General features: G+C 37.3%; 1 protein-coding gene across 1 annotated transcript in view; it reads right to left on the reverse strand.

Annotated features, from left to right (window-relative positions):
* Nucleotides 1–22,176, reverse strand: part of SHQ1 (SHQ1, H/ACA ribonucleoprotein assembly factor) — a 109,586-nt gene that overhangs the window by 62,023 nt on the left and 25,387 nt on the right. Inside the window, exons 6-9 of the mRNA XM_010385980.2 lie at nt 18,917–19,044; nt 12,030–12,184; nt 9,850–9,903; nt 7,194–7,317 (exon numbers count right to left, since the gene is read on the reverse strand). Coding sequence (XP_010384282.2) covers nt 7,194–7,317; nt 9,850–9,903; nt 12,030–12,184; nt 18,917–19,044 — 461 coding nt within the window. The remainder of the gene's footprint in view (nt 1–7,193; nt 7,318–9,849; nt 9,904–12,029; nt 12,185–18,916; nt 19,045–22,176) is intronic.

Raw genomic sequence — 22,176 nt, forward strand, 5'->3', positions numbered from 1 at the left:
TAAATTTATTTAAAGAGGCACTAATTATAGAAGTTTTTTTTAAGCCATACATTCAAACCATGTAACTAAGTTCTAGGGATTTCTACACTGCTCAGCTCAGAAACTGCTGAAATTAACAAAAATAAATAATACAGAAAATATAGTGTAGATTTAAATTGTATGTAATATTTAAGAGGTCAGGCGACTTGAAGCCATCACCCATCAGTAAGCATTTCTATATAACTCCAATTTTCAAAGAATACTAACATTTTAAAATATTTTAAGTGATATTTTTGAAGTCAAATAACCACAAGCTATTCATCATTTGTTGCAATTAAAAGGCAATTTATTATTTGTAAGCCATATGGGAAATGCTTCCCTCTACTGTGTATTTTAAGAGAACCAAGAATGTTTTATACAAATGCAACCCGGAAATTACCATGAGAGCAATCTAAACATTTTCAGTGATTAACATTATTTAGAAGTATTAGGGGGAAAGGGATTCTATGGAGATGACTAGAATTTGATAGTCTTTCTTTTAATGTTTATATTTATACACAATACCCTTCTATAAGGGTTATAAGTATAAACCTGCAGATGCTCTAAACCTGCAAATGCTCTGAGGTTAAATAATACATATGAATGGGAAGAATGTACTAATTTAGGAGGCTGGGAAAACAGACTTGTACTCCAAGGAAGAAACAAGAGTAAAAGGAATTCACTTTGCCTCACAGAAGGAGAATCCAGAGTTCTCCCTTTCAAACATTCAGCAGCAGTTCATGATTTCCACGAGTTAACTCCTGCTGTCCTCTGAAGTTCTCTCTTTTCTTGGATTAGCTGGTATGTAAAATGGTCAACAAAAACAGGTACAAATGCTACTTCAGTAGCTGACTTTAATTTCATGCTGAAGTTTCTGAGAGCACTGTGATTGTTCTATTCTTAGAAACATTAATTGGTATGGGAAATTAAGTCAGAAAAAAAAAGTTCAAGAACAATTTAGAATAGGAGGAAGAAAACACAAGGTATTACCATCTCCCGGGTAAGGAGCAGGGAATTTAAGCAACAATATTTGAAAAGTAGAGACGTAAATTCCAGTGACCAGTTAACTCAGATAGGAAAGAAACTATCAACTAGTTTTAGAGGATATAGAGCAAATCTCAGCATCAGATAGCATATGGATTTTCCATCATCTCATTCCAACAAACACATTTTCATAGCAGAAACTATACTATCCCATGAACCTCCTCACACAGTTTACTCACAATGTTTACAACATTCCCTCCATCCTTCAAGTCCCAATTCAAATCTCACAGCCTCTATGAGAATTTCCCTGACCCCTAGCGAAAGGTGTCATCTCTCTCTTTTTTGAACTCCTTAATCCACCTTTCTTGTAAGGCACTTACCACAGTTGACTATATATTTTATGTTATTGAGGGACATCTTAGCTCCCTGGCTAGTGAACAGGCTCCCCCAAAACAGCCCACACATTTAATTATTTTTCTATTGCTCTTTATACTTACAGGGTGCTTTGCATGGACTGGCTCCTGAGTAGGTATACATTCAAAATATGTGTTGAACAAATCAATGAATAGATGAACTCATCAAGCAATTAACAAGTACTTGAGGGCGCTAGGAAACTAGTAGAAGCTGAGAATTAAAGGTCAAATAAAGCAGAGGCTCCCACAATAGGAAGTTACATGTCTTCAATGACTTAAATGTAGGTCGGTTTCCCTGGCTTATATTTTCACTTTCCATATTTCTCTTTTGAGTTGCTTAATACAAACGCAATTTTTCAAAAACCCTGGTAGTTGTGTAATTCTGTGCCCTGTGCCCCCATTAGAACTATTATATCTTCAGAATCCAGCTCAGCAGCCTCACACGGCAGGTTCTCAACAAATACTTGTTGAATAAATCTCAAAATAGTTTCATACAACGTATTTAAAGAGTAAAAATTAAAAGGCCTAACAATTCTTTAAAATGTCCAGAATGGGAACTTACAGAAATTAAATATAGATAACTGTCAACACTGGAAAATCGCAGTGATTTCATCTTTTAGTTTTCGAGTTTGCAATATCTCCTCTACAATTCAATTTTTTAAAAAGTCATTTGCTATACTGACTCTGGAATAAATAAAATGTAAACATTAAAAAGAAATTCACCAATAAGGTCTCCTCCAAACTCGGAGCTCGTTCAATACACTTGCCAAACCTCAATGTTTTAAACATCCATTTTTCTTTTAAAAAACTGATCAGTCATAAGCCCTGGGCTTGGTGCCATAGCTCTTCTTTTCTTTCTCATTGATTGTGTTATTTTATCTACAGAAGAGGTTAGTAAAGCAGTAATCTCTGAAAATGTGTTTATTAAGCCCAATTAATAACTGATATGTAAGGGCTATTAATTATCTGAAGTAATACCAGGTTTTAATTGGTGACAACTAGACTCCTGAAGGCTGTTACTTGGGTTACTACCTGCTATGCAACTACTATTCATCAGACTTCACATGTTATTAAAAAGTATGTTTCTATTAACCTTAAAAACAAAATAGCAAATAGAACAACTGTATATGTTTTTGTTAGCCAAAAAATTTTAGACAATTGTCCAGATATTAACAGAAATCATGTTTTCCACAAAATGGTAGATAAATTCAAATTTGAAACATGGTAGTATGGTGGTGAAGAGTCTAGACTTAAGAAAAAAAAAAGACTTTGTCTAAAGGAAAATCACAACATGTACAAAAATAGGGAACACAGTATCATGAATCCCACATACTCATCACCCAGACAGCAATCAACTTGTAGCCAACCTTGTTTCAGCTACACCCCACCCACTTTCCCACAACCCACTCTGGACTATTTTGAAGCAAATTCCAGGCTTCATATAATTTCATTTATAACTAGTTCAATATATATAAGTACACAGACTCTAAGTTACACAGATCTGGAGTCAAATCTAGGCTCTCCCACCTACTAGCTGTAAGACCCTGGGCCACTGACTTCACTTCTTTGAGCCTGTCTTCTATTTGCAAAATGGGGATAGTAATGACTGCTTCACAGGATTGCAATGTGAGCAAAATGAGATATGGTATCTAAAGAACTGAACTTAGCGCTGGCACACAGAAAGTAGCTAACACACACAGCTATGGTTATTATTAACAAACTAGCCAAACCAGAGCTACTTCTATTTAAATTATGGGGTGTCCAAACAAACGAGCCTCTTCAGTGGCAATAATGGCATCCCTGTGCCATCCACCTGTACGTATTATTAACACATCAGGACAGAACTCTTTCTGACTCTTTTCTAATGAGGCTCACAAAGAAAATAACTGGTATCAAGTATCCCTATATTTTAAAGAGATACTAACCTCTTTATGCTGAACTTGTAGAGACAGAAACTAAAAATGATTTGTAATTCATTCGCCAAATATTCACCTTCAGGAGCTTAAGAGTAAAGAGGTCCAGAAAAAATCTCCATGGATAAAGGTGGTGGAGTGCTGTGCAGTTTCTTACCACACTCTATGGGTGCGGGAAGGAGGTGCTTTTCTGTTACCTCAAACCAAGAGAAATGGGGTTTTAAGAGGCCCTAAGAGAGTACAACCTGCTTACCCTGGAAATTTTAACTGTAGACATCAACTGTAGAGTACAAAGATTGGTGTCTGGCTTCCATTAAGAAGCAGGACAGAGCAGCATGTGGTGGCCGAGTGGAGGTAAGCAGTATGTCCTGTCAAAGTGAAAGGGGTCCTCCTCCCTGCTGCTGGTCACCTACCCTCAGGCAGGTCCCAGCTGGGGAAGGGAAGATTTCCTTTTGTAATGAAGTTCAAAGTGGACATTTTAAGTGCTGAAATTAGACTCCTCTTGTGACTAGAAGTGGTAAAAGAACTTTTTAAAAATCTAAAGTGAAAGAAAAAGTTATAGGATATATATTATAGAAGACAAATATATGATATGATATATATAGGATATATATTCCATCCAAGAAGAAGGAAAAAAAAAGAACCCACAGAATGAGTTCAAAGGGAGAACTGGAAGCAAAAATTAAGTTGGTGTTTCTCTTCCACCCCATCCCATCCTACCCTTCTAATGGAAATAAAGTAAGGAATACCTTCTATACATTAATAAGATGTAGACAATGCACTCACTAAATTACATAAATAATGTATGATCAAGTATTAAACTACAACTTGTCACTTCTAAAATGAATAACTCTTCTGAGTGGGCCAGGTGCAGTGGCTCACACCTGTAATCCCGGCACTGTGGGAAGCCAAGGCAGGCAGATCACTTGAGGCCAGTAGTTCCAGACCAGCCTGGTCAACATGGCAAAAGCCCGTCTCTACTAAACATACAAATACTAGCCAGGCATGGTGGTGCATGTCTGTAATCCCAGCTACTTGGGAGGCTGAGGCATGAGAATTTCTTGAACCTAAGAGGTGGAGGTTGCAGTGAGTCAAGATCCGCCACTGCCCTCCAGCCTTGGGCAACAGAGCAAGATTATGTCTCAAGGGAAAAAAGAAAAAAAAAAGAATAACTCTTCTGAAGACATATGAGAAAATCTGCTTTTTCTCTTTTATTTTTAATTGACTAACAGTAGCTAAGTGATGCATCCACGAAAAATTTTACCCATTCTTCCAAAAAGAAAGGAACAAAGAGGCAATAAAAGTTGAAGAGACAGAGACAGAGGAAAAAAAGGAGCCATTTGCCCCAAGATGACTGATCCAGAGAGCAAGGTCCTTTGTTAAGCACTAAAACAGTACTTAAGGGCCAAAGCAGGACTTCCTGCCCTTAAGGAGTTTGGATTAAACAGAACAGCAATCTCCAGAGATAAACATACAGTCTTCTGGAGGAGGGGATGGCATGAAAAGAAATGCAAACCTGAAAAGAGCCAAAGGCCTAGTAAAGAATCCTTGTAAAGGCTACTTGTGAAGTCCCACGAAGCCAATTCCTGGCTCTTTGAAAACTCAGATCTTAGTCAATCAGTTATAATGACATATTCTGTAGTTTCTGAAGCACTCCTACATTGGTTGTGAAAGCTCATTCCATTTAAGATCAATCCTTCTTTGGAGCCAGGGTTATTCATTACTTTCAACTATGGAATACTATACTGACCTTTATAATAAAAAGTGTGAACACTGTGACTGCATTTTGAATTATAAGTAGGCATGAATTCATTCTTGGAAAACACTAAATGCCAAACCAGAGCTACCTTTATTTAAATTATGGGGTGTTCAAACAAATGAGCCTCTTCAGGGGCGAGAATGGCATCCTTGTGCCATCCACCTGTACAAAGACAGGTGACAATTCTCATCCAGAGCATGTCATCTCCACAGCTTCTGGCACAAATTCTAGACAACCCAGCCCTCAGTTTTAGCACTAACTAGCCACAACCCAAATTACTCACAGAACACACTGTACATGGTACATAGAGGGTTCAGGTTCATTTTTAGCAGTGGCCTCCAGTGTGTTACTTCAAGTTTTATGTTGCTATCATAACACAGCTGATAAAACTACTTCTTGTCATAGTGATAATGAACAAAAGTTGAGTCTCATTTTCAGTCCTGGCCTACTAAAACGGTTTGGGTAATTGATTCCTGTGTAAGTCAAGGCAATCGAACTTATTTTTGGTTATGCAATCACAGAACTGATTACTTTGCCAATAAAAGTCAAAAGAACTAGATTACTTCCCAGAATAAAAAGTAACAAGCAATAGTTTGTATATGTGAGTGAGAGTGAGAGAGGCAGAGTGAGTGTGTGAGTGCGTGAGTGTGTGTGCAAATGGGCATGTGGAGGTTTTGCCAATTCTCCATCTGGAAGCCATGATATAACAGGCTGCATTCTCACTGGTTAAGTCCATGAATAATGCCCAGATAATCTAGCAGGCCTTAAAAAAGAAATGAATGGTGACGTGTAACTGAGGCTCACACAGTCATTTATAGTAGATTGATTTTCCAAGGTACTTTTAGCAATTCAAAAAATATCTTGGATGGAAGGCAAGAAGAAATAACACGTGAAAAAACAGAGCAGTTTGTTTCCCACTGCTAAGTTAAAGAAGATAAATTTCTCAATGATAGCTCTTTTATCCTATAATCAACAATCCTTCAAAATAAAATATGGCTAGTCTAAACCAACTGGATGAATAAAAAGGCATCTTTCATCTAACCATGATTCATTTTTACAATTATTGTCTACTTTAAACTAATCTACTTCAAACATGATTTTCCTCCCCCATTCCCGCCACTAGGGCAAGAAGACCACAAGTTACACAGAAGGCAAAGTACACCTCCAGGTAGGACAAAACATTTGAGATGTGATTCTCTTCTTTAGGTCAGTGAAGTCACCTGGAGGTAGAGGGAAGAACTTCCTTTCTTTCCCCTTCTTATTCTCAAGTCTGAAAACCAAGTTCCCAGAAACACTTTTATCTAAGGGCAAAGGAATGATGAGTCTCCCCAGGGGGAGAATATAAGAAATGACCATAAAGTACTAAGAGTGACTTTTAAATAAATGTGCCAGAACTAATACACACAAATGGATGGTGCCCCCTTCAAAGTCATTACCCTGGAAATTATATACTTATTCTAATGATAATATTATGGGCACTTTGGAATTTGTTTCAGAACCCAGAATTTTCCACATCCTTAAAGCTAGCCAAGTGTTTGTCTTTTCAGGTTGAATTTAGCAAGTCAAAAGTGCTCAGAGTCGCTGTACTTTTTGTTGGAAAATCTTTCTTGAGATGCCTAATCTAGGTTATTTGTCCCCTCCTAAATGATCCCTGGACTTCTCCCAGCAGAGTACTTTTCACTCTCTCTTTGGAACTGCTTACTTACTCATCATCTGTCTGACAAAACTGTAAACTTCAACAGAGCAGGGAACTTTTCTACCTTCATTATTAGACCCACAGCCCCACCATAGAGCCTAGAAGATTACAGGCAGTCAAGAAATACTGAACCATGCAAGCTATTATAATGTAAAATGGTTTGCAACACTATGTGTGCCTTATTTGTTTACCTTCCTTACTCCTCTCTGAAAAGAGTTTTTATTACGCCTCTATGCAATTACTTATCTACATATATGTTATACACAGGAATTTTATACTTTAAAAGTGGTTGGATTCATTTTTCATTACTTATTTATATACAGAAAAAAAAACAAAAATAATTGTATCTTCACAGATTAAAAACTTACAACTTTTTCCCTCCCAAATTTGCAAGCGCAATAATATCTTACCTAGTTGCAATATCTTTATAGTGTCCCTGTAGGCCTTCATCACCAGCTTGAAATGGCGATAGAGTGGGTAACACAGCACCCTTCTTCCAAAAGACACCATGATATCTTGAACATTAGTCCAAGTCTGTGAAGTGTCATTTTAATAGCAGTCATTTCCATAAAATATTACACAAACAAAAGCACACAATGAAATAGGAAGCTTTTCTCATTTAAAAGCTGTAAGTTCAGATCATTGTGATGCCAAGTAGAAGAGAAACATAAAACCATGAAATAAGATTATTTTCGTATACCTTAAAATAAAACATAGAATCTTAGTTTTTCTAATTTCTCACACTATCAATACATCACAAATGTCACAAGAAAGCTTTTTAAAGTCCTAAGTATTTTAGATTCTTGCAAATAAGAATCTAAAACACATGGCATTAACAAAATACAGATGCACATAAAGGATATTTTAAAATAATTTACATTTCATGTTTTTGTCATCTAGGGCTATTCAAGATGGCACACATCAAAAATGTAGAACTCACCGGGCATGGTGGCTGATGCCTGTAAAGCACTTTGGGACGCCAAGGCGGGCGGATCACCTGAGGTCAGGAGTTCGAAACCTGCCTGGCCAACAGGGCGAAATCCCGTCTCTACTAAAAATACAAAAATTAGCCAGGTGCGGTGACAGGCACCTGTAATCCCAGCTACTCAGGAGGCTGAAGCAGAGAATTGCTCAAACCTGGGAAGCAGAGGCTGCAGTGAGTCAAGATTGCACTACTGCACTCCAGCCTGGACAATATAGCCAGACTCCATCACAAAAAAAAAAAAAAGTAGAACTGTTCAGCTTCCTCTCCTCTTTTTTCTTTTTTTTTTTTTTTTTGCACTGGACATGGGTAATACAAGACATTTACTTGAGTAATTTGCTCTTGCTTATCAAACTGATTTCTAGGAAAAAAGGTGTTCTATCTTGAATGGTATCAAACTGATAACATTAGCAATTGAAAACTTACTAAAAACACTAAACAAAATTTCCACAAAATTGTTTTTCAATAAAGTATAAAAAATGTAAACCGTATGTAAAACTTAAAACCAAGGGAGAAAGATAATTTACATGTACATTAATCCTTAAAACTATGAGAAATCTGATTAAGAACACTGAGTATTTGACATAAAGAGAATTATGAACTAAATAGGTGAATTTTCATGTAGATTTTTAATAACTATACCACAAAATTGTCCAGTCACCAACTACTTCCAACATATTAATAAATGCTAACACAGAAACCAATTCCTCTATTATATGCTGATCATGGCAACATGAGGAACTCCAATGAAGTCTAGAGGGGAGCACTTTTCATCTTCAGTAGGCATACAAACTCCCCAGAGATCTTGCTACAAATTCTGGTTCTGATTCAGTGGGTGGGAGGTGGGACTGAAATTCTGTCTTTCTAATGAACTCCCAGCTGAAGCTGCTGGTCAGGTTGTTGGTCCTTGAACCATTTTTGGAATAGTAAGATTCTATAATGAAGTAAGTGTTTCAGTTCCTGTTTACATCTTACCTATTATTTTAACAAAGTGACATCAATGAAACAACTTTGATTTTGCAACTTAAAAAATACTGGTTGTTTTAATTGATGATATAATCTTGATACTTTTTCAAAGTTTCTGCTTTTAATTATTGTTTTGATGCACAAGTTTGTTAAAAACTTATAAATTTAAAGATATTATCCTTTGGTATTTTTGGTGAGACCTCCACAACTATTTTTCCGAACACAGAAACAATTACTACCATACTAAAAGAGTTATCAGATGTAACCAGACTACATTTGAATTGCAGGACTTAAGGGATTTAAGCTATATGATCTAAGTTTCCTCACCTGTAAAACCTGCAACACTTACCTCACAGACTTATTGAGAATAGGTGAAGTTTTTCTTACATATACATATATATATTTTAAAAATCATATAAAAACATTATTTTTCGCCGGGCGCGGTGGCTCCAGCCTGTAATCCCAGCACTTTGGGAGGCCGAGACGGGCAGATCACGAGGTCAGGAGATCGAGACCATCCTGGCTAACGTGGCGAAACCCCGTCTCTACTAAAAAAAATACAAAAAAACTAGCCGGGCGAGGTGGCGGGCGCCTGTAGTCCCAGCTACTCAGGAGGCTAAGGCAGGAGAATGGCGTGAACCCGGGAGGCGGAGCTTGCAGTGAGCTGAGATCCGGCCACTGCACTCCAGCCTGGGCGACAGCGCGAGGCTCCGTCTCAAAAAAAAAAAAAAAAAAAAAAAATTATTTTTCATGTGTGTGTGTTTATTCTTGGCATACACCCTGATGGTCACTTATCACCTAGGTGTGCCTCCATCTTTGAGTTTCAAGCTCCAATACATGCCAGCTTACAAACACACCTCTCACTCTGCCCCACATTCTTTCCCAACAAACCATTTCTCCATCCTCTCTCCGAAGTGTGTTTCCCTCCCCCAGCTTCCAAAATACTCTACCTGGTTTCATTATCAGAATTTTATTAAAAAGATGGAAAACAAATTTGTACAATAGAGCTTCTATTTTTAAAAATTCAAGGAATTGCTTGAATTACCCCAAATGATGTAAAAACAACAAAAATAACTTCCTGAGGAGCAAACTCTAACAACTGCAACTGGAAATCATACCTCAAACCAGCATAGTGTTGGACTCAGTTTCCTGATATTCCATGCAGATTCAACCTGTATTTGTTTTGGAGAAAAGAATACCATCACATTAGAGGTAAAGTCATTTAAACAAACCAAAGAAATCCATTTTTTCAACCAGTGTCTGAGGAACACTGACATATGAGAACTAAGAAGTGTTCACAACTATAGAAAAAAACTATTTTGCTGATGCAGAGACTATCAGTGGGAAGTTTCTGTTTACTTTCCTTGGGATTTTTGAAAATAAAACTTTTCTACTAAAAAAATACCAGAACACAAGAGCAAATAACCAGGGGTTTTGAAACTAAAAGTTAAAGCAAAGTAATCTCTGCTCAATTTCTGTCCTTTTTCAACTAAGTTACATGCCTCCCGAACAATCCATAAATAATCTATCAAAGGAATCAAGAATAATGTTGAAGTATTACCTGTGGCACTTAAGAAGCTGCTAGAAAATTTGATCTTTCAGAGAATGCTGGTGAGAATAAGTACATTCTAGAGGAGGTCTCAAGTTGTAAGACTTGATGATTTTAAATACACAAAAGAATAAAAATGGTAAATTTTTTCAAGTATACCTAAACACTCACCTTTTCAAGATTTAATATGAAGCATTTTTTGTCAAAGAAAACATTTTCTCCATTTACAGTATCTTTTTTTTTTTTTTTTTTTTTGAGACGGAGTCTCGCTCTGTCGCCCAGGCTGGACTGCAGTGGCCGGATCTCAGCTCACTGCAAGCTCCGCCTCGTGGGTTTATGCCATTCTCCTGCCTCAGCCTCCCGAGTAGCTGGGACTACAGGCGCCCGCCACCTCGCTCAGCTAGTTTTTTGTATTTTTTAGTAGAGACGGGGTTTCACCGTGTTAGCCAGGATGGTCTCGATCTCCTGACCTCGTGATCCGCCTGTCTCGGCCTCCCAAAGTGCTGGGATTACAGGCTTGAGCCACCACGCCCGGCCTACAGTATCTTTAAAAGATGAGTGAAAACAAAAAGTATTTTCAGATAAATATTAAGTAGCCTTAGCACACTCAATTAATAGTCATCTTGGAGTCAGACACAAACGTCAAGAGTCACCCTAGAAATTTTCAGAATCATGACAACAAAAAAATTGGTACACAGAAAATTCTAACTCTAATACCATCCTAGTGCTATAATGTTGAGTGAAAAAAGCAGGTTAAATAGTATATACATTAGGACCCAAGGTAAATACACACAATATAGACACACGTGCACACTGAAAGAAGACTGGAAATAGATACATCACCATGTAACAACGGTTATTTCTGATGACTAAAATTACAGGAAATCTTAATTATTTCCTTCGTTTGTATATTTTCCTTTACAATACGAATTATTTGTGTAATTCAAAAAAGGAAAGTTATGCTCAGATCAAAAATAACCTTTAGAGCGAGGACAATTATAAACAGCTGCAGCGCCACACTAACTAGAAAGGCTGTTTTTTGGTTTCCAGCCTTTTTAAATATACAATCAATGGTACAGGTGAAAAGGAAGTTTAGCTCTTCATTTACAACATCAAATATGGTTTAAGAAGAAATACAATAAAGTCTATATTATTTTTTAAAAGATTAAGAAATAATTTACAAAAGGATTTACTTTTATAACATGATCCCTTTAAATAGCAAAAAAATATACAATTCAGGTTTTAAAAAATCTGATTTACATATAATTTTTCAGAAATCCACACACTCTATGAATTGAGGGACACTTGCAGGTAAATACTAAGATTTATTTTGTAAAATGCCATATTTTGCATCTGCTGACTTCTGGCTGAGAGAAAGAATATAAATGGGTATGGTAGTTTACCCCCTGGTCAATGTGAAGTGTCATGTGACAGAGCACTTCTCTGGCCTAAAAGAGATGAGGGCTCAGAGTAGCCTTCCTCTCTACTCTCAGCTTTACTCCCTTAAACTTCCCTACTCTGCTATTTTGCAGAGAATAATCCCAAGAGAAAACTGAAAAAGACCGACTAAGCAATGTATGATTGCTTGTGGGTACCCACCACCACCACCCCACACATGTAACTCTGCTGGGGGCATCCCCTGAATAACTAATCACCACCAGTTCTACTCTAGACAAGAAAGACTGATGCTTTAATGCAGTTTACTCAGCACAGTCATCTATGGCAACACGCACACATACAAGCACTTACATTCTTCTCTCCTTCAGTGACACGGGTTTCATAGCAATATGCCAGAAGGATATCAATCAAACTGCAGTACACTTGACGACAGGCTTTCTTGTCCAGCAGATAAGATTTATTGACAAATTTTCGTAGCTGATATTTCTCTTCTTCAGAAAAAGACACTAGAAGAAAACGCATTTAAAAATTAGATGTTTCATTCATTTTTGTAAATCCCCCAATGTGGAAGATTTGTCAAAATTAGAACTTTGATTATAGAAACTGAAATAAAAGTTATTTCTACTTAACTCTGGATATATAAATAACTTAAGTAGATGTCACAGTTTTAGTAAGAGCTGTGAGTATGCTCAAATCCTAATAGGGCTGAACAAAGATTTTTCGAAACAATACCTATTCCTTAATTCCCAACCCTCTCTTTTTTGCTACACTGTTCTGTACTTAAGGCATCTGAATGCCAGTTACTGACTTTAAAATTAAGATAATACATTCTGACAACAGAAAGCGCTAAATAAAGTACACTGAAAATATTCATTATCCATTTGAAAGTTCTATACCAAGAAACAGGAATATTCCCAGATATTAATCAATTAAAATTGTTACATTTAAACTAAACTAAATTTCAATTCAAATTAATCCATTAAAATCTCATATTGTCTACCATATAAATCAAGTTTTACATATGACCACATCACATACATTAGACCTGTGGGAAGAGACTGTTTCTTTACAACACGTAAAGAAACAGTTCCTTTTTCCTTTTCTTCTTTCGCTTGGCACCCTCTCTCCACCTGAATATTCGTCAACAGCTTCTCACCCACTAAAAATCTAGTATATATCATTCCATAGTTTTCTCTACAGACATGTAATCATATACAGACACACAAGCATACATACTAGGGAGTTTGTACTTCCTACGCCCTCCCTTGACCCAAATAACTAGGTCATTTTTCTCCATCTAGCCCTTCTCACTCAACAATACCTCTGGCAAATCCCTAAAAGTCAACTGGTGTGTAACTAATTTTTGTAAAGGAGTATAATGTTCCAAAACGTACCTTGCTCTATCCAACCACTCCCCCTACTGATGGGCACTCACGTTGCTTCTAGCTTTCTGCCACTGCTAATAATGCTGCAATAAATATCCTTATCCTATGTCCTTGGATATTAAAGGCTTTATTTCCATAAAGTAGACTCTTGAGACTGGATTGACTGGGTTAAAAAAGTATCTGTTTTAGAAAGATACTTTACTTAAAGGCTACAATAACTCTCCTTTCTCACAGTCATGAACAGAAGTTCCTCTTCCTACACATACCTCCCACCTTCCCCTGGCAAGAAATGTAATAGCTTTTTTACAATCATTTCCAGGTTAATAAACTGAGTATAGCAGGCAGAATTCTAAGATGACCTCCAATGAGTCATATCACTATGTGGGGATGGAACTTGTGACTTGCTTCTATCCAACAGAATACGGCCAGGCAATGGGACAGTCATTTCCATGATTACATTCCATTATTAGCAGACCAAAGCCAGGGACTCACCTGTTAGTTTTGAAGAAATGTCACATGGTGAAGTGAGAGAGCCTGTGAGAAGGCTATATGGCAGGGACCTGTAGGGGCCTCTAAGATCTAAGAGTGGCCCCCAGCTGACAGCCAGCAACAAAGTAGGGGCCTCAGTTCTGTATCTGCGAGGAACTAAATTCTGCCAACAATCATGTGAGACTGGAAGAAGACCTTGAGCTCCAGGAAACACAGCCTCCAACATTTGTTTTTAAAAAAAATAAGATGGGTATTTTTGGCTACAGCCTTGCAAGACCTAACACAGTGGACCCAGGTAAGCCAGGCCCAACTTCTGACTCACGGAAACTGAGATCATGAACGTACACTGTGTGAAGCTTGTGATAATTTGTTATGCAGCAAAAGAAAACTAAAACGGTGACTTATCATTGTTATTTCACTTAGTATTTCTCCAAATGCTCAACTTTAAGCACTAGTTCCTTGGTTTGTAAGCAATCTGGATTTGCACTCTTATGAGTAACCCATTCGTATGTGTTTTGTCCAGTTTTTTTTTTTCTATTGGATGGCTTGTCTTGTCAAATTAAGAATCCTGTATATTATAGATATAAACCCTAATCATCTTTCCAAAGCTACTATATCTCTACTGACTTTGTTTATGGTACCTTTTGCTATTGAAGCATTTATTTTTCATGTAGTCAAATATGTCCATCTTTCTTTTTTAAGACAATATTCTGGATTTATAGCTTTAGTTAAGGTTTCCCCAATCCTTGAATTGTACATGAAGTCTCTTTAAGATTAAATTATCCATTAAGTGGAGGTACAGCATCATAAATAAAGGTCCTCATCCTGGTCTTCACATTGAGTAGACTGAGGAAAACGAGGAAGAGGAAGGGTTGGTTTTGCTATCTCAGGGGTGGCAGAGGCAAAAGAAAATCCCCATATAAGCAGACCTATGCATTTCAAACATGTTTTGTTCAAGGGTCAACTGTGTTTAATTTAAAATTTACTAGATTTAATCAATAAGACAGACAAACTGAGTGTTGACTGCCTCATTGGAGGACACATCTGAAGATTCCTTAATTTAAATAAAAGCTCTCAGTTCACTTTAAGCAATTTGATTTAAGGAAATGGCATGAAGGAATATACTCACTGCAGGAAGAAAGCATACCTGACAAAATATTTTAAGACTCCTGGTATTTAGCAAGAAGGTTTGAGACAGTATTCCCTTAGGCATGGTTTTTGAGATGTTCATTAATTTAGCTAATGGGAAAATGCCAGGTGTTCATGATATCTGACTAGAGAAAAATCTTTATATCCTAGTTGACTAATAAAGATCCCTGCTCCCACATAATTCTCAATCACAAAGTAAGCTTGCCCAGAAACTATTTAGCAATATGTCAACTCTCCACATATTTATGTCTTCATTTTTAAGTAATCATACCTATCGATGCTTAATCATTTGTAAAAGTTGATCTAGGCAATGTAGGTTCTGATGTTACATTACCCACATGGAAGTGTTTCTACATTAGTCATTTTCAGTAACTGTGCACAGAAGAAAAACCTACTTGAATTATTCTTCTGAATTCTTGGATACTAGGAGCTGCTAGACTTTCCCTACAACACTTCCACCTTTTACTGAGCATTTATAAGTTCCATTGTGGCCTACTTCATTAATAATACACAAATGCATTTAAATTCTGAAATTCAAGCAAAGAAATAAGAGATGATAAATAACAATAACAACAAACCAGGAAATCACTAGAGAAACCAAAAGTCTGAGCTCCCTAAGGCCTTTTTTATTAGAGCTATAAATCATATCACCCAAAGGGGAACTTGGGGGAAGTTTGCACACAATCAAGTCTAACCTAGCAGCAGTACTGGAAATAACTACAGATGCAGTGCCAACAATGCTTGGATGATTGCCACCATAAGTAACATTTGTCAAGCATTTATATGACTTAGCTACACTACAAAGCAGCTTTGCTATATAGTTCACAATGTTTTGGTTAATTATACTTTTAAAAACAATCTCCAGTGAAATAAAAGTCAGTTGAACTCAATACATTTGAGGAGGAAACTGGTACTTGAGCATTGAAGCAAATGGCCGAGGACCACCTCCCAACATCAAAAACCCCACCAATATGTCTGAAGGCTGCAAAGGGACTCTCATCAAAATGGAAAGATGTCTGCAAGGTAGTCACTTTTCTTTCCCAAATATTTTCTAATTTTGTTATTTTTAAATCCTCCCTTCCTCTCTAAATCCCCCTCCCAAACATCCCTCTTATCTAGGTCAACAATTAAATCACAAAGGATCTCGACGCTCTCAGAGTAATGCACATCTGTCTATTACATTGTACATTCATTGGAACCAGATCAAGTGAACCAGAAAAAATTGTGCTGCATTCAAACCTTCAGCCTAAATGGGTAGCCCTGTAGTGCTACAACTTTCAAAGTTGACACTGACAGTTATCTCTACAAACACTGAAGGGCTCACTGGTGCCAAACAGGATGTCCCTGCTAGGAAGTTCATTGACTATAAATGTTATGTGGTGTCATAACAAGCAATAACGTGCCAAGACTTTGGAGCTTCAGATTAACCACTGAAAGACAACATGGGAAATGTGGTAAGTTCATCCTCATGAAACTAGAGCTCAGGGGAAGCATAGCGTTTAACACTTCCATTTACAAGCCTTTGGGGAGGAAAATCTGGATCACTACAAAGCTGGAGAAAAGTCTCCCTGTTGTAACTCAGGGCTGTGATGAAAATGACAAGAATTACAACCAAGGGAGAAAGAGAGGGAGCAAAGTTCACCACCTAAGGCTTATCTAGAATTCAAAGCAATCTAGGTTAATATTTTATGATACGGAACGAATCAAAGGTACACCTCTCACCTGCACTGTTATATCTGCCTGGCAACACCTGATGAGGAGGTGTTAAACAGACAACAGCCCACAGCTATGACACAAAGAGGAAGAAGGCCAGAGAGGCAAAGAACAAAGAGGAAGAGGGGAAAAGGTACAGCAGCAGGCACCGTAGGTAAGCAGAAAACTGTGAGGTTTATTTCTTGGTTTATTTCTTTTCCCCCATATTTTATCCTGGCTCAACACACTTCAATTTATTCCTCCAATTCTGAGTGCCTCAAATATTTGAACCAGAATTTTTTAAATGAGAGAGAAATTTTGTTAACAAGAAACTTTCCCTTAAAGCTTTCTAAATGTATAAAAATTGTAATTTCACAGAGAAACTAACCAACTCCTGGCTCTCCTGCGACTGATTTTACTCTATAATAATAATTTCTAACATTTACAGGATTTTAAATATAACATTTCATTCAATCTCAGGACAACTCTGAGGTAGGTACAGGATTTCCACAGCAACCCAAAGGTGCAAGATCATATCGCAAGCATGTGGTGGAACAAGAAGTCCAACCCCAAGCCTACATTTAGTTTATATCATATATTTGGTATTATTAGAAGAGACACTCTGTTCAACACAAAGCTCAAGTTCTTCTACCTTAGATCACATGTCCTTGCTATTTTTAAAGGTGGTTTTCAGAATGAATCATCATAATGGCTTTGCAGACTATGACTGTTCCTGATGCACCAGCCTGGCTATCAGCCATGGGTCAGATGAAGGGTCAGGAGGGCAGGTGGTTAAAAGGACTGAGTGGCTTGATCTCCTGCTAAAATTACACAGAGAAGACTAACTCAAAGCATTGCTGACACAGAAAACTGGACTGAGAACAAGCTACAATTTATCAAAGTAGAGCAAGTTAGAATTTAAATCAAAGGGAATGCCTTCTCTTGATTTTTAGGGCCACTAGCTCACCCTGGTGGACAGAAAACTCAACTACGCAACCATCAATTTTCTCCCACACCACCTCATTAAAATACTGTGCTAAAATTAGGGAAACTGACTCAGACCAATTGATATACTAGATGATTTAAGTTTGCTCAAACTTTATGACCAGATCTATCTAGCATATACAGTTAGCCATCTAAATTGTGTTAGCAATCCTAAACCTGAAAATGTGCCTATATATACATATAGAATGTGAGAAGTCTGAAAGCTGCTTAAACTCAAATATAAAAGTCAGGATTTGTTCAAAACGACAATAAATCTATAACAAGAGTCACTACAATGAGCTTCTGTGATGCACTAAAGCTAATCTCTTTTTTCTAAAAATATTATAGTAGCAATGTTTTGATCTGGTAGAAATCACCTAAACTTTAATAAAACTTAACCATAAAAACATTTAGTACAATATTTATAGATATTTATTGAGTACCTTTGTATAACAGGCACTATACTAGACACTGAAAAAATAGCAGATAACAGGTCATTGCACTGATATGCAGAAAATAAAAAACTGTGATCCATTAGAGACCCTGCAGCTACTTCAGAATGAGTGGTCAAAGGAGGTCACTATATATATTATTTGCAACTGCAGAAAGCAGGAAATCACCCAAATGTCCACCAGTTGTAAACAGCCCAAATATCCATCAATCACGAAAAAAAAATCCAATGGGATACTAGGTAATCATGAAAAGCTTCAGGTAGATCTGTACATACTGATATGGAAGATGTGCAACACACTACAAATTGATAACAACAAGGTACGAACCGGGTATACGTGAGTCTATGTATAGACATTTCTAAAAGCAACTATTTAGATGTGGGAATATGTATTTTTAAAATATCCCCAAAAATACTAATACGTGACTACTTCTGGGAAGAGGAACTTGAGGTGGAAAAAGTCTATATTCCATTCAATATTCTTCAGAATGTACATATGTGTGTATTCTTTCCATTTAAACATTGAAATTTTATTTTTAATATGTAAATAAAAGCCAAATCAGTGTGACAGAAAACATGGGTGTTCTTTTCTTGGTCTGTCTGCAAATGTTATATTTCTAATGTATAGTCTTAATATATCAACGCTGTACTTAGAGAAGGTGGTAATAACATGTCCATCTAGGTCTTTTCCCACCCGAGTCTTTTCCCCCCATTACTAATACTCAAATGTCCTTACCAAAGAAGAATGTTCATACTTCTTAAGCAGGTTATTGAGAAACTACAAATGTCCTGTGTGATCACATCCCTAAATTTAGGTTTTAAAAAATAATTAACTGTAAAAGAACGCCAATGATTCTAAAGGAAAACATACTTCAAAAGAATTTTCCAACACAAATAAGCCTAATTACTTAGTGGCATTTTCCAGTCAGAGGCAAAGACGTCATTTCCAAAACTAGCAATTCAAACTCATATTTTAACATTATAAAGCAATTACATCTATGTGCTTAATAACATGGAAGGCAGTAAATGTGGTACATACACCATGAGATTTTAAAATGAAACAAATTAGCCGAATTTGAGTTTCTTACCTAATGCAGCATGATTTTCTTCCTCCTGACTCTTTTCCAAAAAGGCCTTCATTTTTGAATATTTGTCAGTCCACCAAGGATTGTATTTCAAAATCTGTTCAATCGCCTCGTCTTCAAAAAAGTCGGCTCTAGGAAAAAACATTGAAAGAACTTATTATACTGGCTTTTACTTTTTAACATTTTATCTTAACTCATATTTGTACCAGAAATACAGATTTTTAATTCAAAGTACATTTCAAGGAAAGACTGAACACTGTATTTACTTTCTTTGTAGTTACCAACCACAAACATAAGTTACTTATCATAAAACAAAAGTAAGTATCTGACTAAAGGGATATATAAGATTTCTGATCTTCTTTGTTGTTATTGTTAACTTTTTTAAAAAGAGATGGGTCTCACTCTGTCATTCAGACTAGAGTATAGTAGCACGATCGCAGCTCACTGCAGCCTCAAACTCCTGGGGTCAAGCAATCCTCCTGTCTCAGCCTCTCAAGCAGCTATGACTACAGGCACGTGCTACTGAGACCAGCTAATTTCTATTTTTTTATAGAAATGGGGTCTTGCTTCCTTGCCCAGACAGGTCTTAAAACTCTCAGCCTCAAGTGATCCTCCCACCGCAGCCTCCCAAAGTGTGCTGGGATTACAGGCTTGACCCACTGTGTCCAACCTCTGATCTCTTTAAATAGAAGGTACGTAGAAGACTGGTCCTACCCTGAAGTCCCATCCCATATTCAATGACGTGAAATGAAGCAAATCTGAAGACACATTGGAATGAAATCTAGCACTTGTGCTAGGTCTGCAAGTACCACAGACTTTAGTAAAATTTCAATAAAGGAAAAAATGTTTGAACTCAACCAGCAAAGAAAAACAAGCAGATGAGTAGGAAATTCAGGATACTGCATCTCCACAATGAGGCTAAAAGGGGCTACACACACACACACACACACACACACACACACACACCATTTTCGGCATGTGCACTCATATTTTCTTTTTTTTTTTTTTTTTTGAGACGGAGTCTCGCTCTGTCGCCCAGGCTGGAGTGCAGTGGCCGGATCTCAGCTCACTGCAAGCTCCGCCTCCTGGGTTACGCCATTCTCCTGCCTCAGCCTCCCGAGTAGCTGGGACTACAGGCGCCGCCACCTCGCCCGGCTAGTTTTTTGTATTTTTTTTTTAGTAGAGACGGGGTTTCACTGTGTTAGCCAGGATGGTCTCGATCTCCTGACCTCGTGATCCACCCATCTCGGCCTCCCAAAGTGCTGGGATTACAGGCTTGAGCCACCGCGCCCGGCCACACTCATATTTTCTACCAAGATACAATCTATTTTATTAAGATATGAATTTTAACAGTTCCTTAAATTACTGAAGAAGATAAAAGCAACATTTGTAGAGAACAGAAAGTTAATTTTCCTGCACTCTACATTCCTGTTTTAACTAGAAAAATAACAGCCACATTCAAAATATACCTCTCACTCTTAGAGGAGACTTATTCAGAAATGATTCTATCTTGCATTCAAAGTTAGAAACTGGTATTCTTGGGAAAAGCATTAACAAAGTATAACTCATAGTGAAAATTTTATTTATATTTTAGTTAACCAGAAACTCAAGGAATTGGTTGCTTTGATACACTGAATTTTCTAACTGATAGTTTTACAACCTTAGACACTTGAAGTTCCCTTTCAACCGAGATACTGAAATCGTTTAAAAATTAAAAGATCACAGACAACTTACTGAGTTCTTTGTATGTTCCAGGCACTGCACTTAAAGCTTTGCATCTGTTATTTCCTTGAATCTTTACACCATCACTATGAGCATGGGGTACTATTAATACCATCATTTTACAAAGGTAGAAACTGAGGCTCAGAAAAGTTTTGTAGCTTGGTCAAGTTCAGAGAACAAGTAAAAAGCATAGCTAGGATGTAGACCTACTTAATTCTTACTCCAGATTCCAAGCTCTTAACCAAATAAATATTCCATTTTTATATAGGAGGAAATAAAGTACATATTAGACAAAACTGAACAGCTAATATCTTGAAATAGGAATTGTCAATAACAATTTGACAGGTGCACAGACATATGAGACTAAGACAAAATAGCTGCTTCATAAACTAATCCTGCTAAGCCTATTTTCTTCTTAGCTATCTCTTTCTCCTTAAAGTGAAGGAACTCTTTTGAATTGAGGTTCTACTATAAACTCATCCACAAATCAGAACTTGAGCTTTTTTCCAGGAAATGAATTTCAAATGGATAAACAATAATAAATGACTAACATGCTAAATAAGTCATTCATTCAACAGAAAGTATTGACGTTGTGCCACGTTCCATGCTCCATGTTAGGCACTAGGGTTCCACTGCTGACAAGACACAGACAGACAGTCCTGGCCCTCACACAACTTACAATCCCATGGGAGAGTCAAACAATTACAATATAGCAAAATGCTATGACATAACAGCAGTATAAGATTCCAGGGCAAAATAAAGTAGAATGACAGGCAAGGACCCTGGAGGATGTAATATCTAAACCAACGGTGAATGACAATGAACAGTTAACCAGAGAAAGAGGGGTAGGAGAGAGTATTCTGTGATGAAAAACTGGTTGGAAAAGGCTAGAAAACAAGAAGGCACATTTAAGGGGAAAAAAAGTCGAAAGCAGCTGAAAATAATATAGTGGCAACCACCTTGTAAGCCACGTCTAAGAAATCTCAAAGATTATCCCTACCAACTAAACACTTAAAAGCTTTTCACATAGGGGAATGACATTGGCATGGTTCAGAAACATCACTCTTATTGCAACCTGGAAAATGATTTAAAGGGAGAAACCTGGAGAAGCAGACATAATGGTGGCCTAGAATAACACAGTGGCAGTGGACACACAGCAAAGTGGATGAATCTGACCTATATGTAGATGACAGAACCCGCAGGATGCACGGAAGGAGGAGCTCGAGGAGTGAAAAATGACACAGAGAATTCTGGCCTCCATAACTCAGTGGACAACAGTGTCCTTTGTTGAGACAGGGACATAGGAAGGAAGCTAACAGACATGAGTGAGAAATAAAGACTCCTGCTTGGGATAGGTTGAGTCTGACATGCCTTTTCTTAGGATTTACAAACATCCCGTCCAATAGGTAGGTGGACATACAAGTCTGAGGCTCAAGACAGAGATATGGGAGTCAGAAGCAGTTAAAATCAAGAAGAGGATAAAATTGCCCAGGAAGAACTGGCACAGTGAGAGAAAAGGGCCTTGGACACCGCAGCGCAGA

The sequence above is a fragment of the Rhinopithecus roxellana genome, chromosome 1 (genome assembly GCF_007565055.1).
Source record: "Rhinopithecus roxellana isolate Shanxi Qingling chromosome 1, ASM756505v1, whole genome shotgun sequence".
Classification (NCBI taxonomy): Eukaryota; Metazoa; Chordata; class Mammalia; order Primates; family Cercopithecidae; genus Rhinopithecus; species Rhinopithecus roxellana.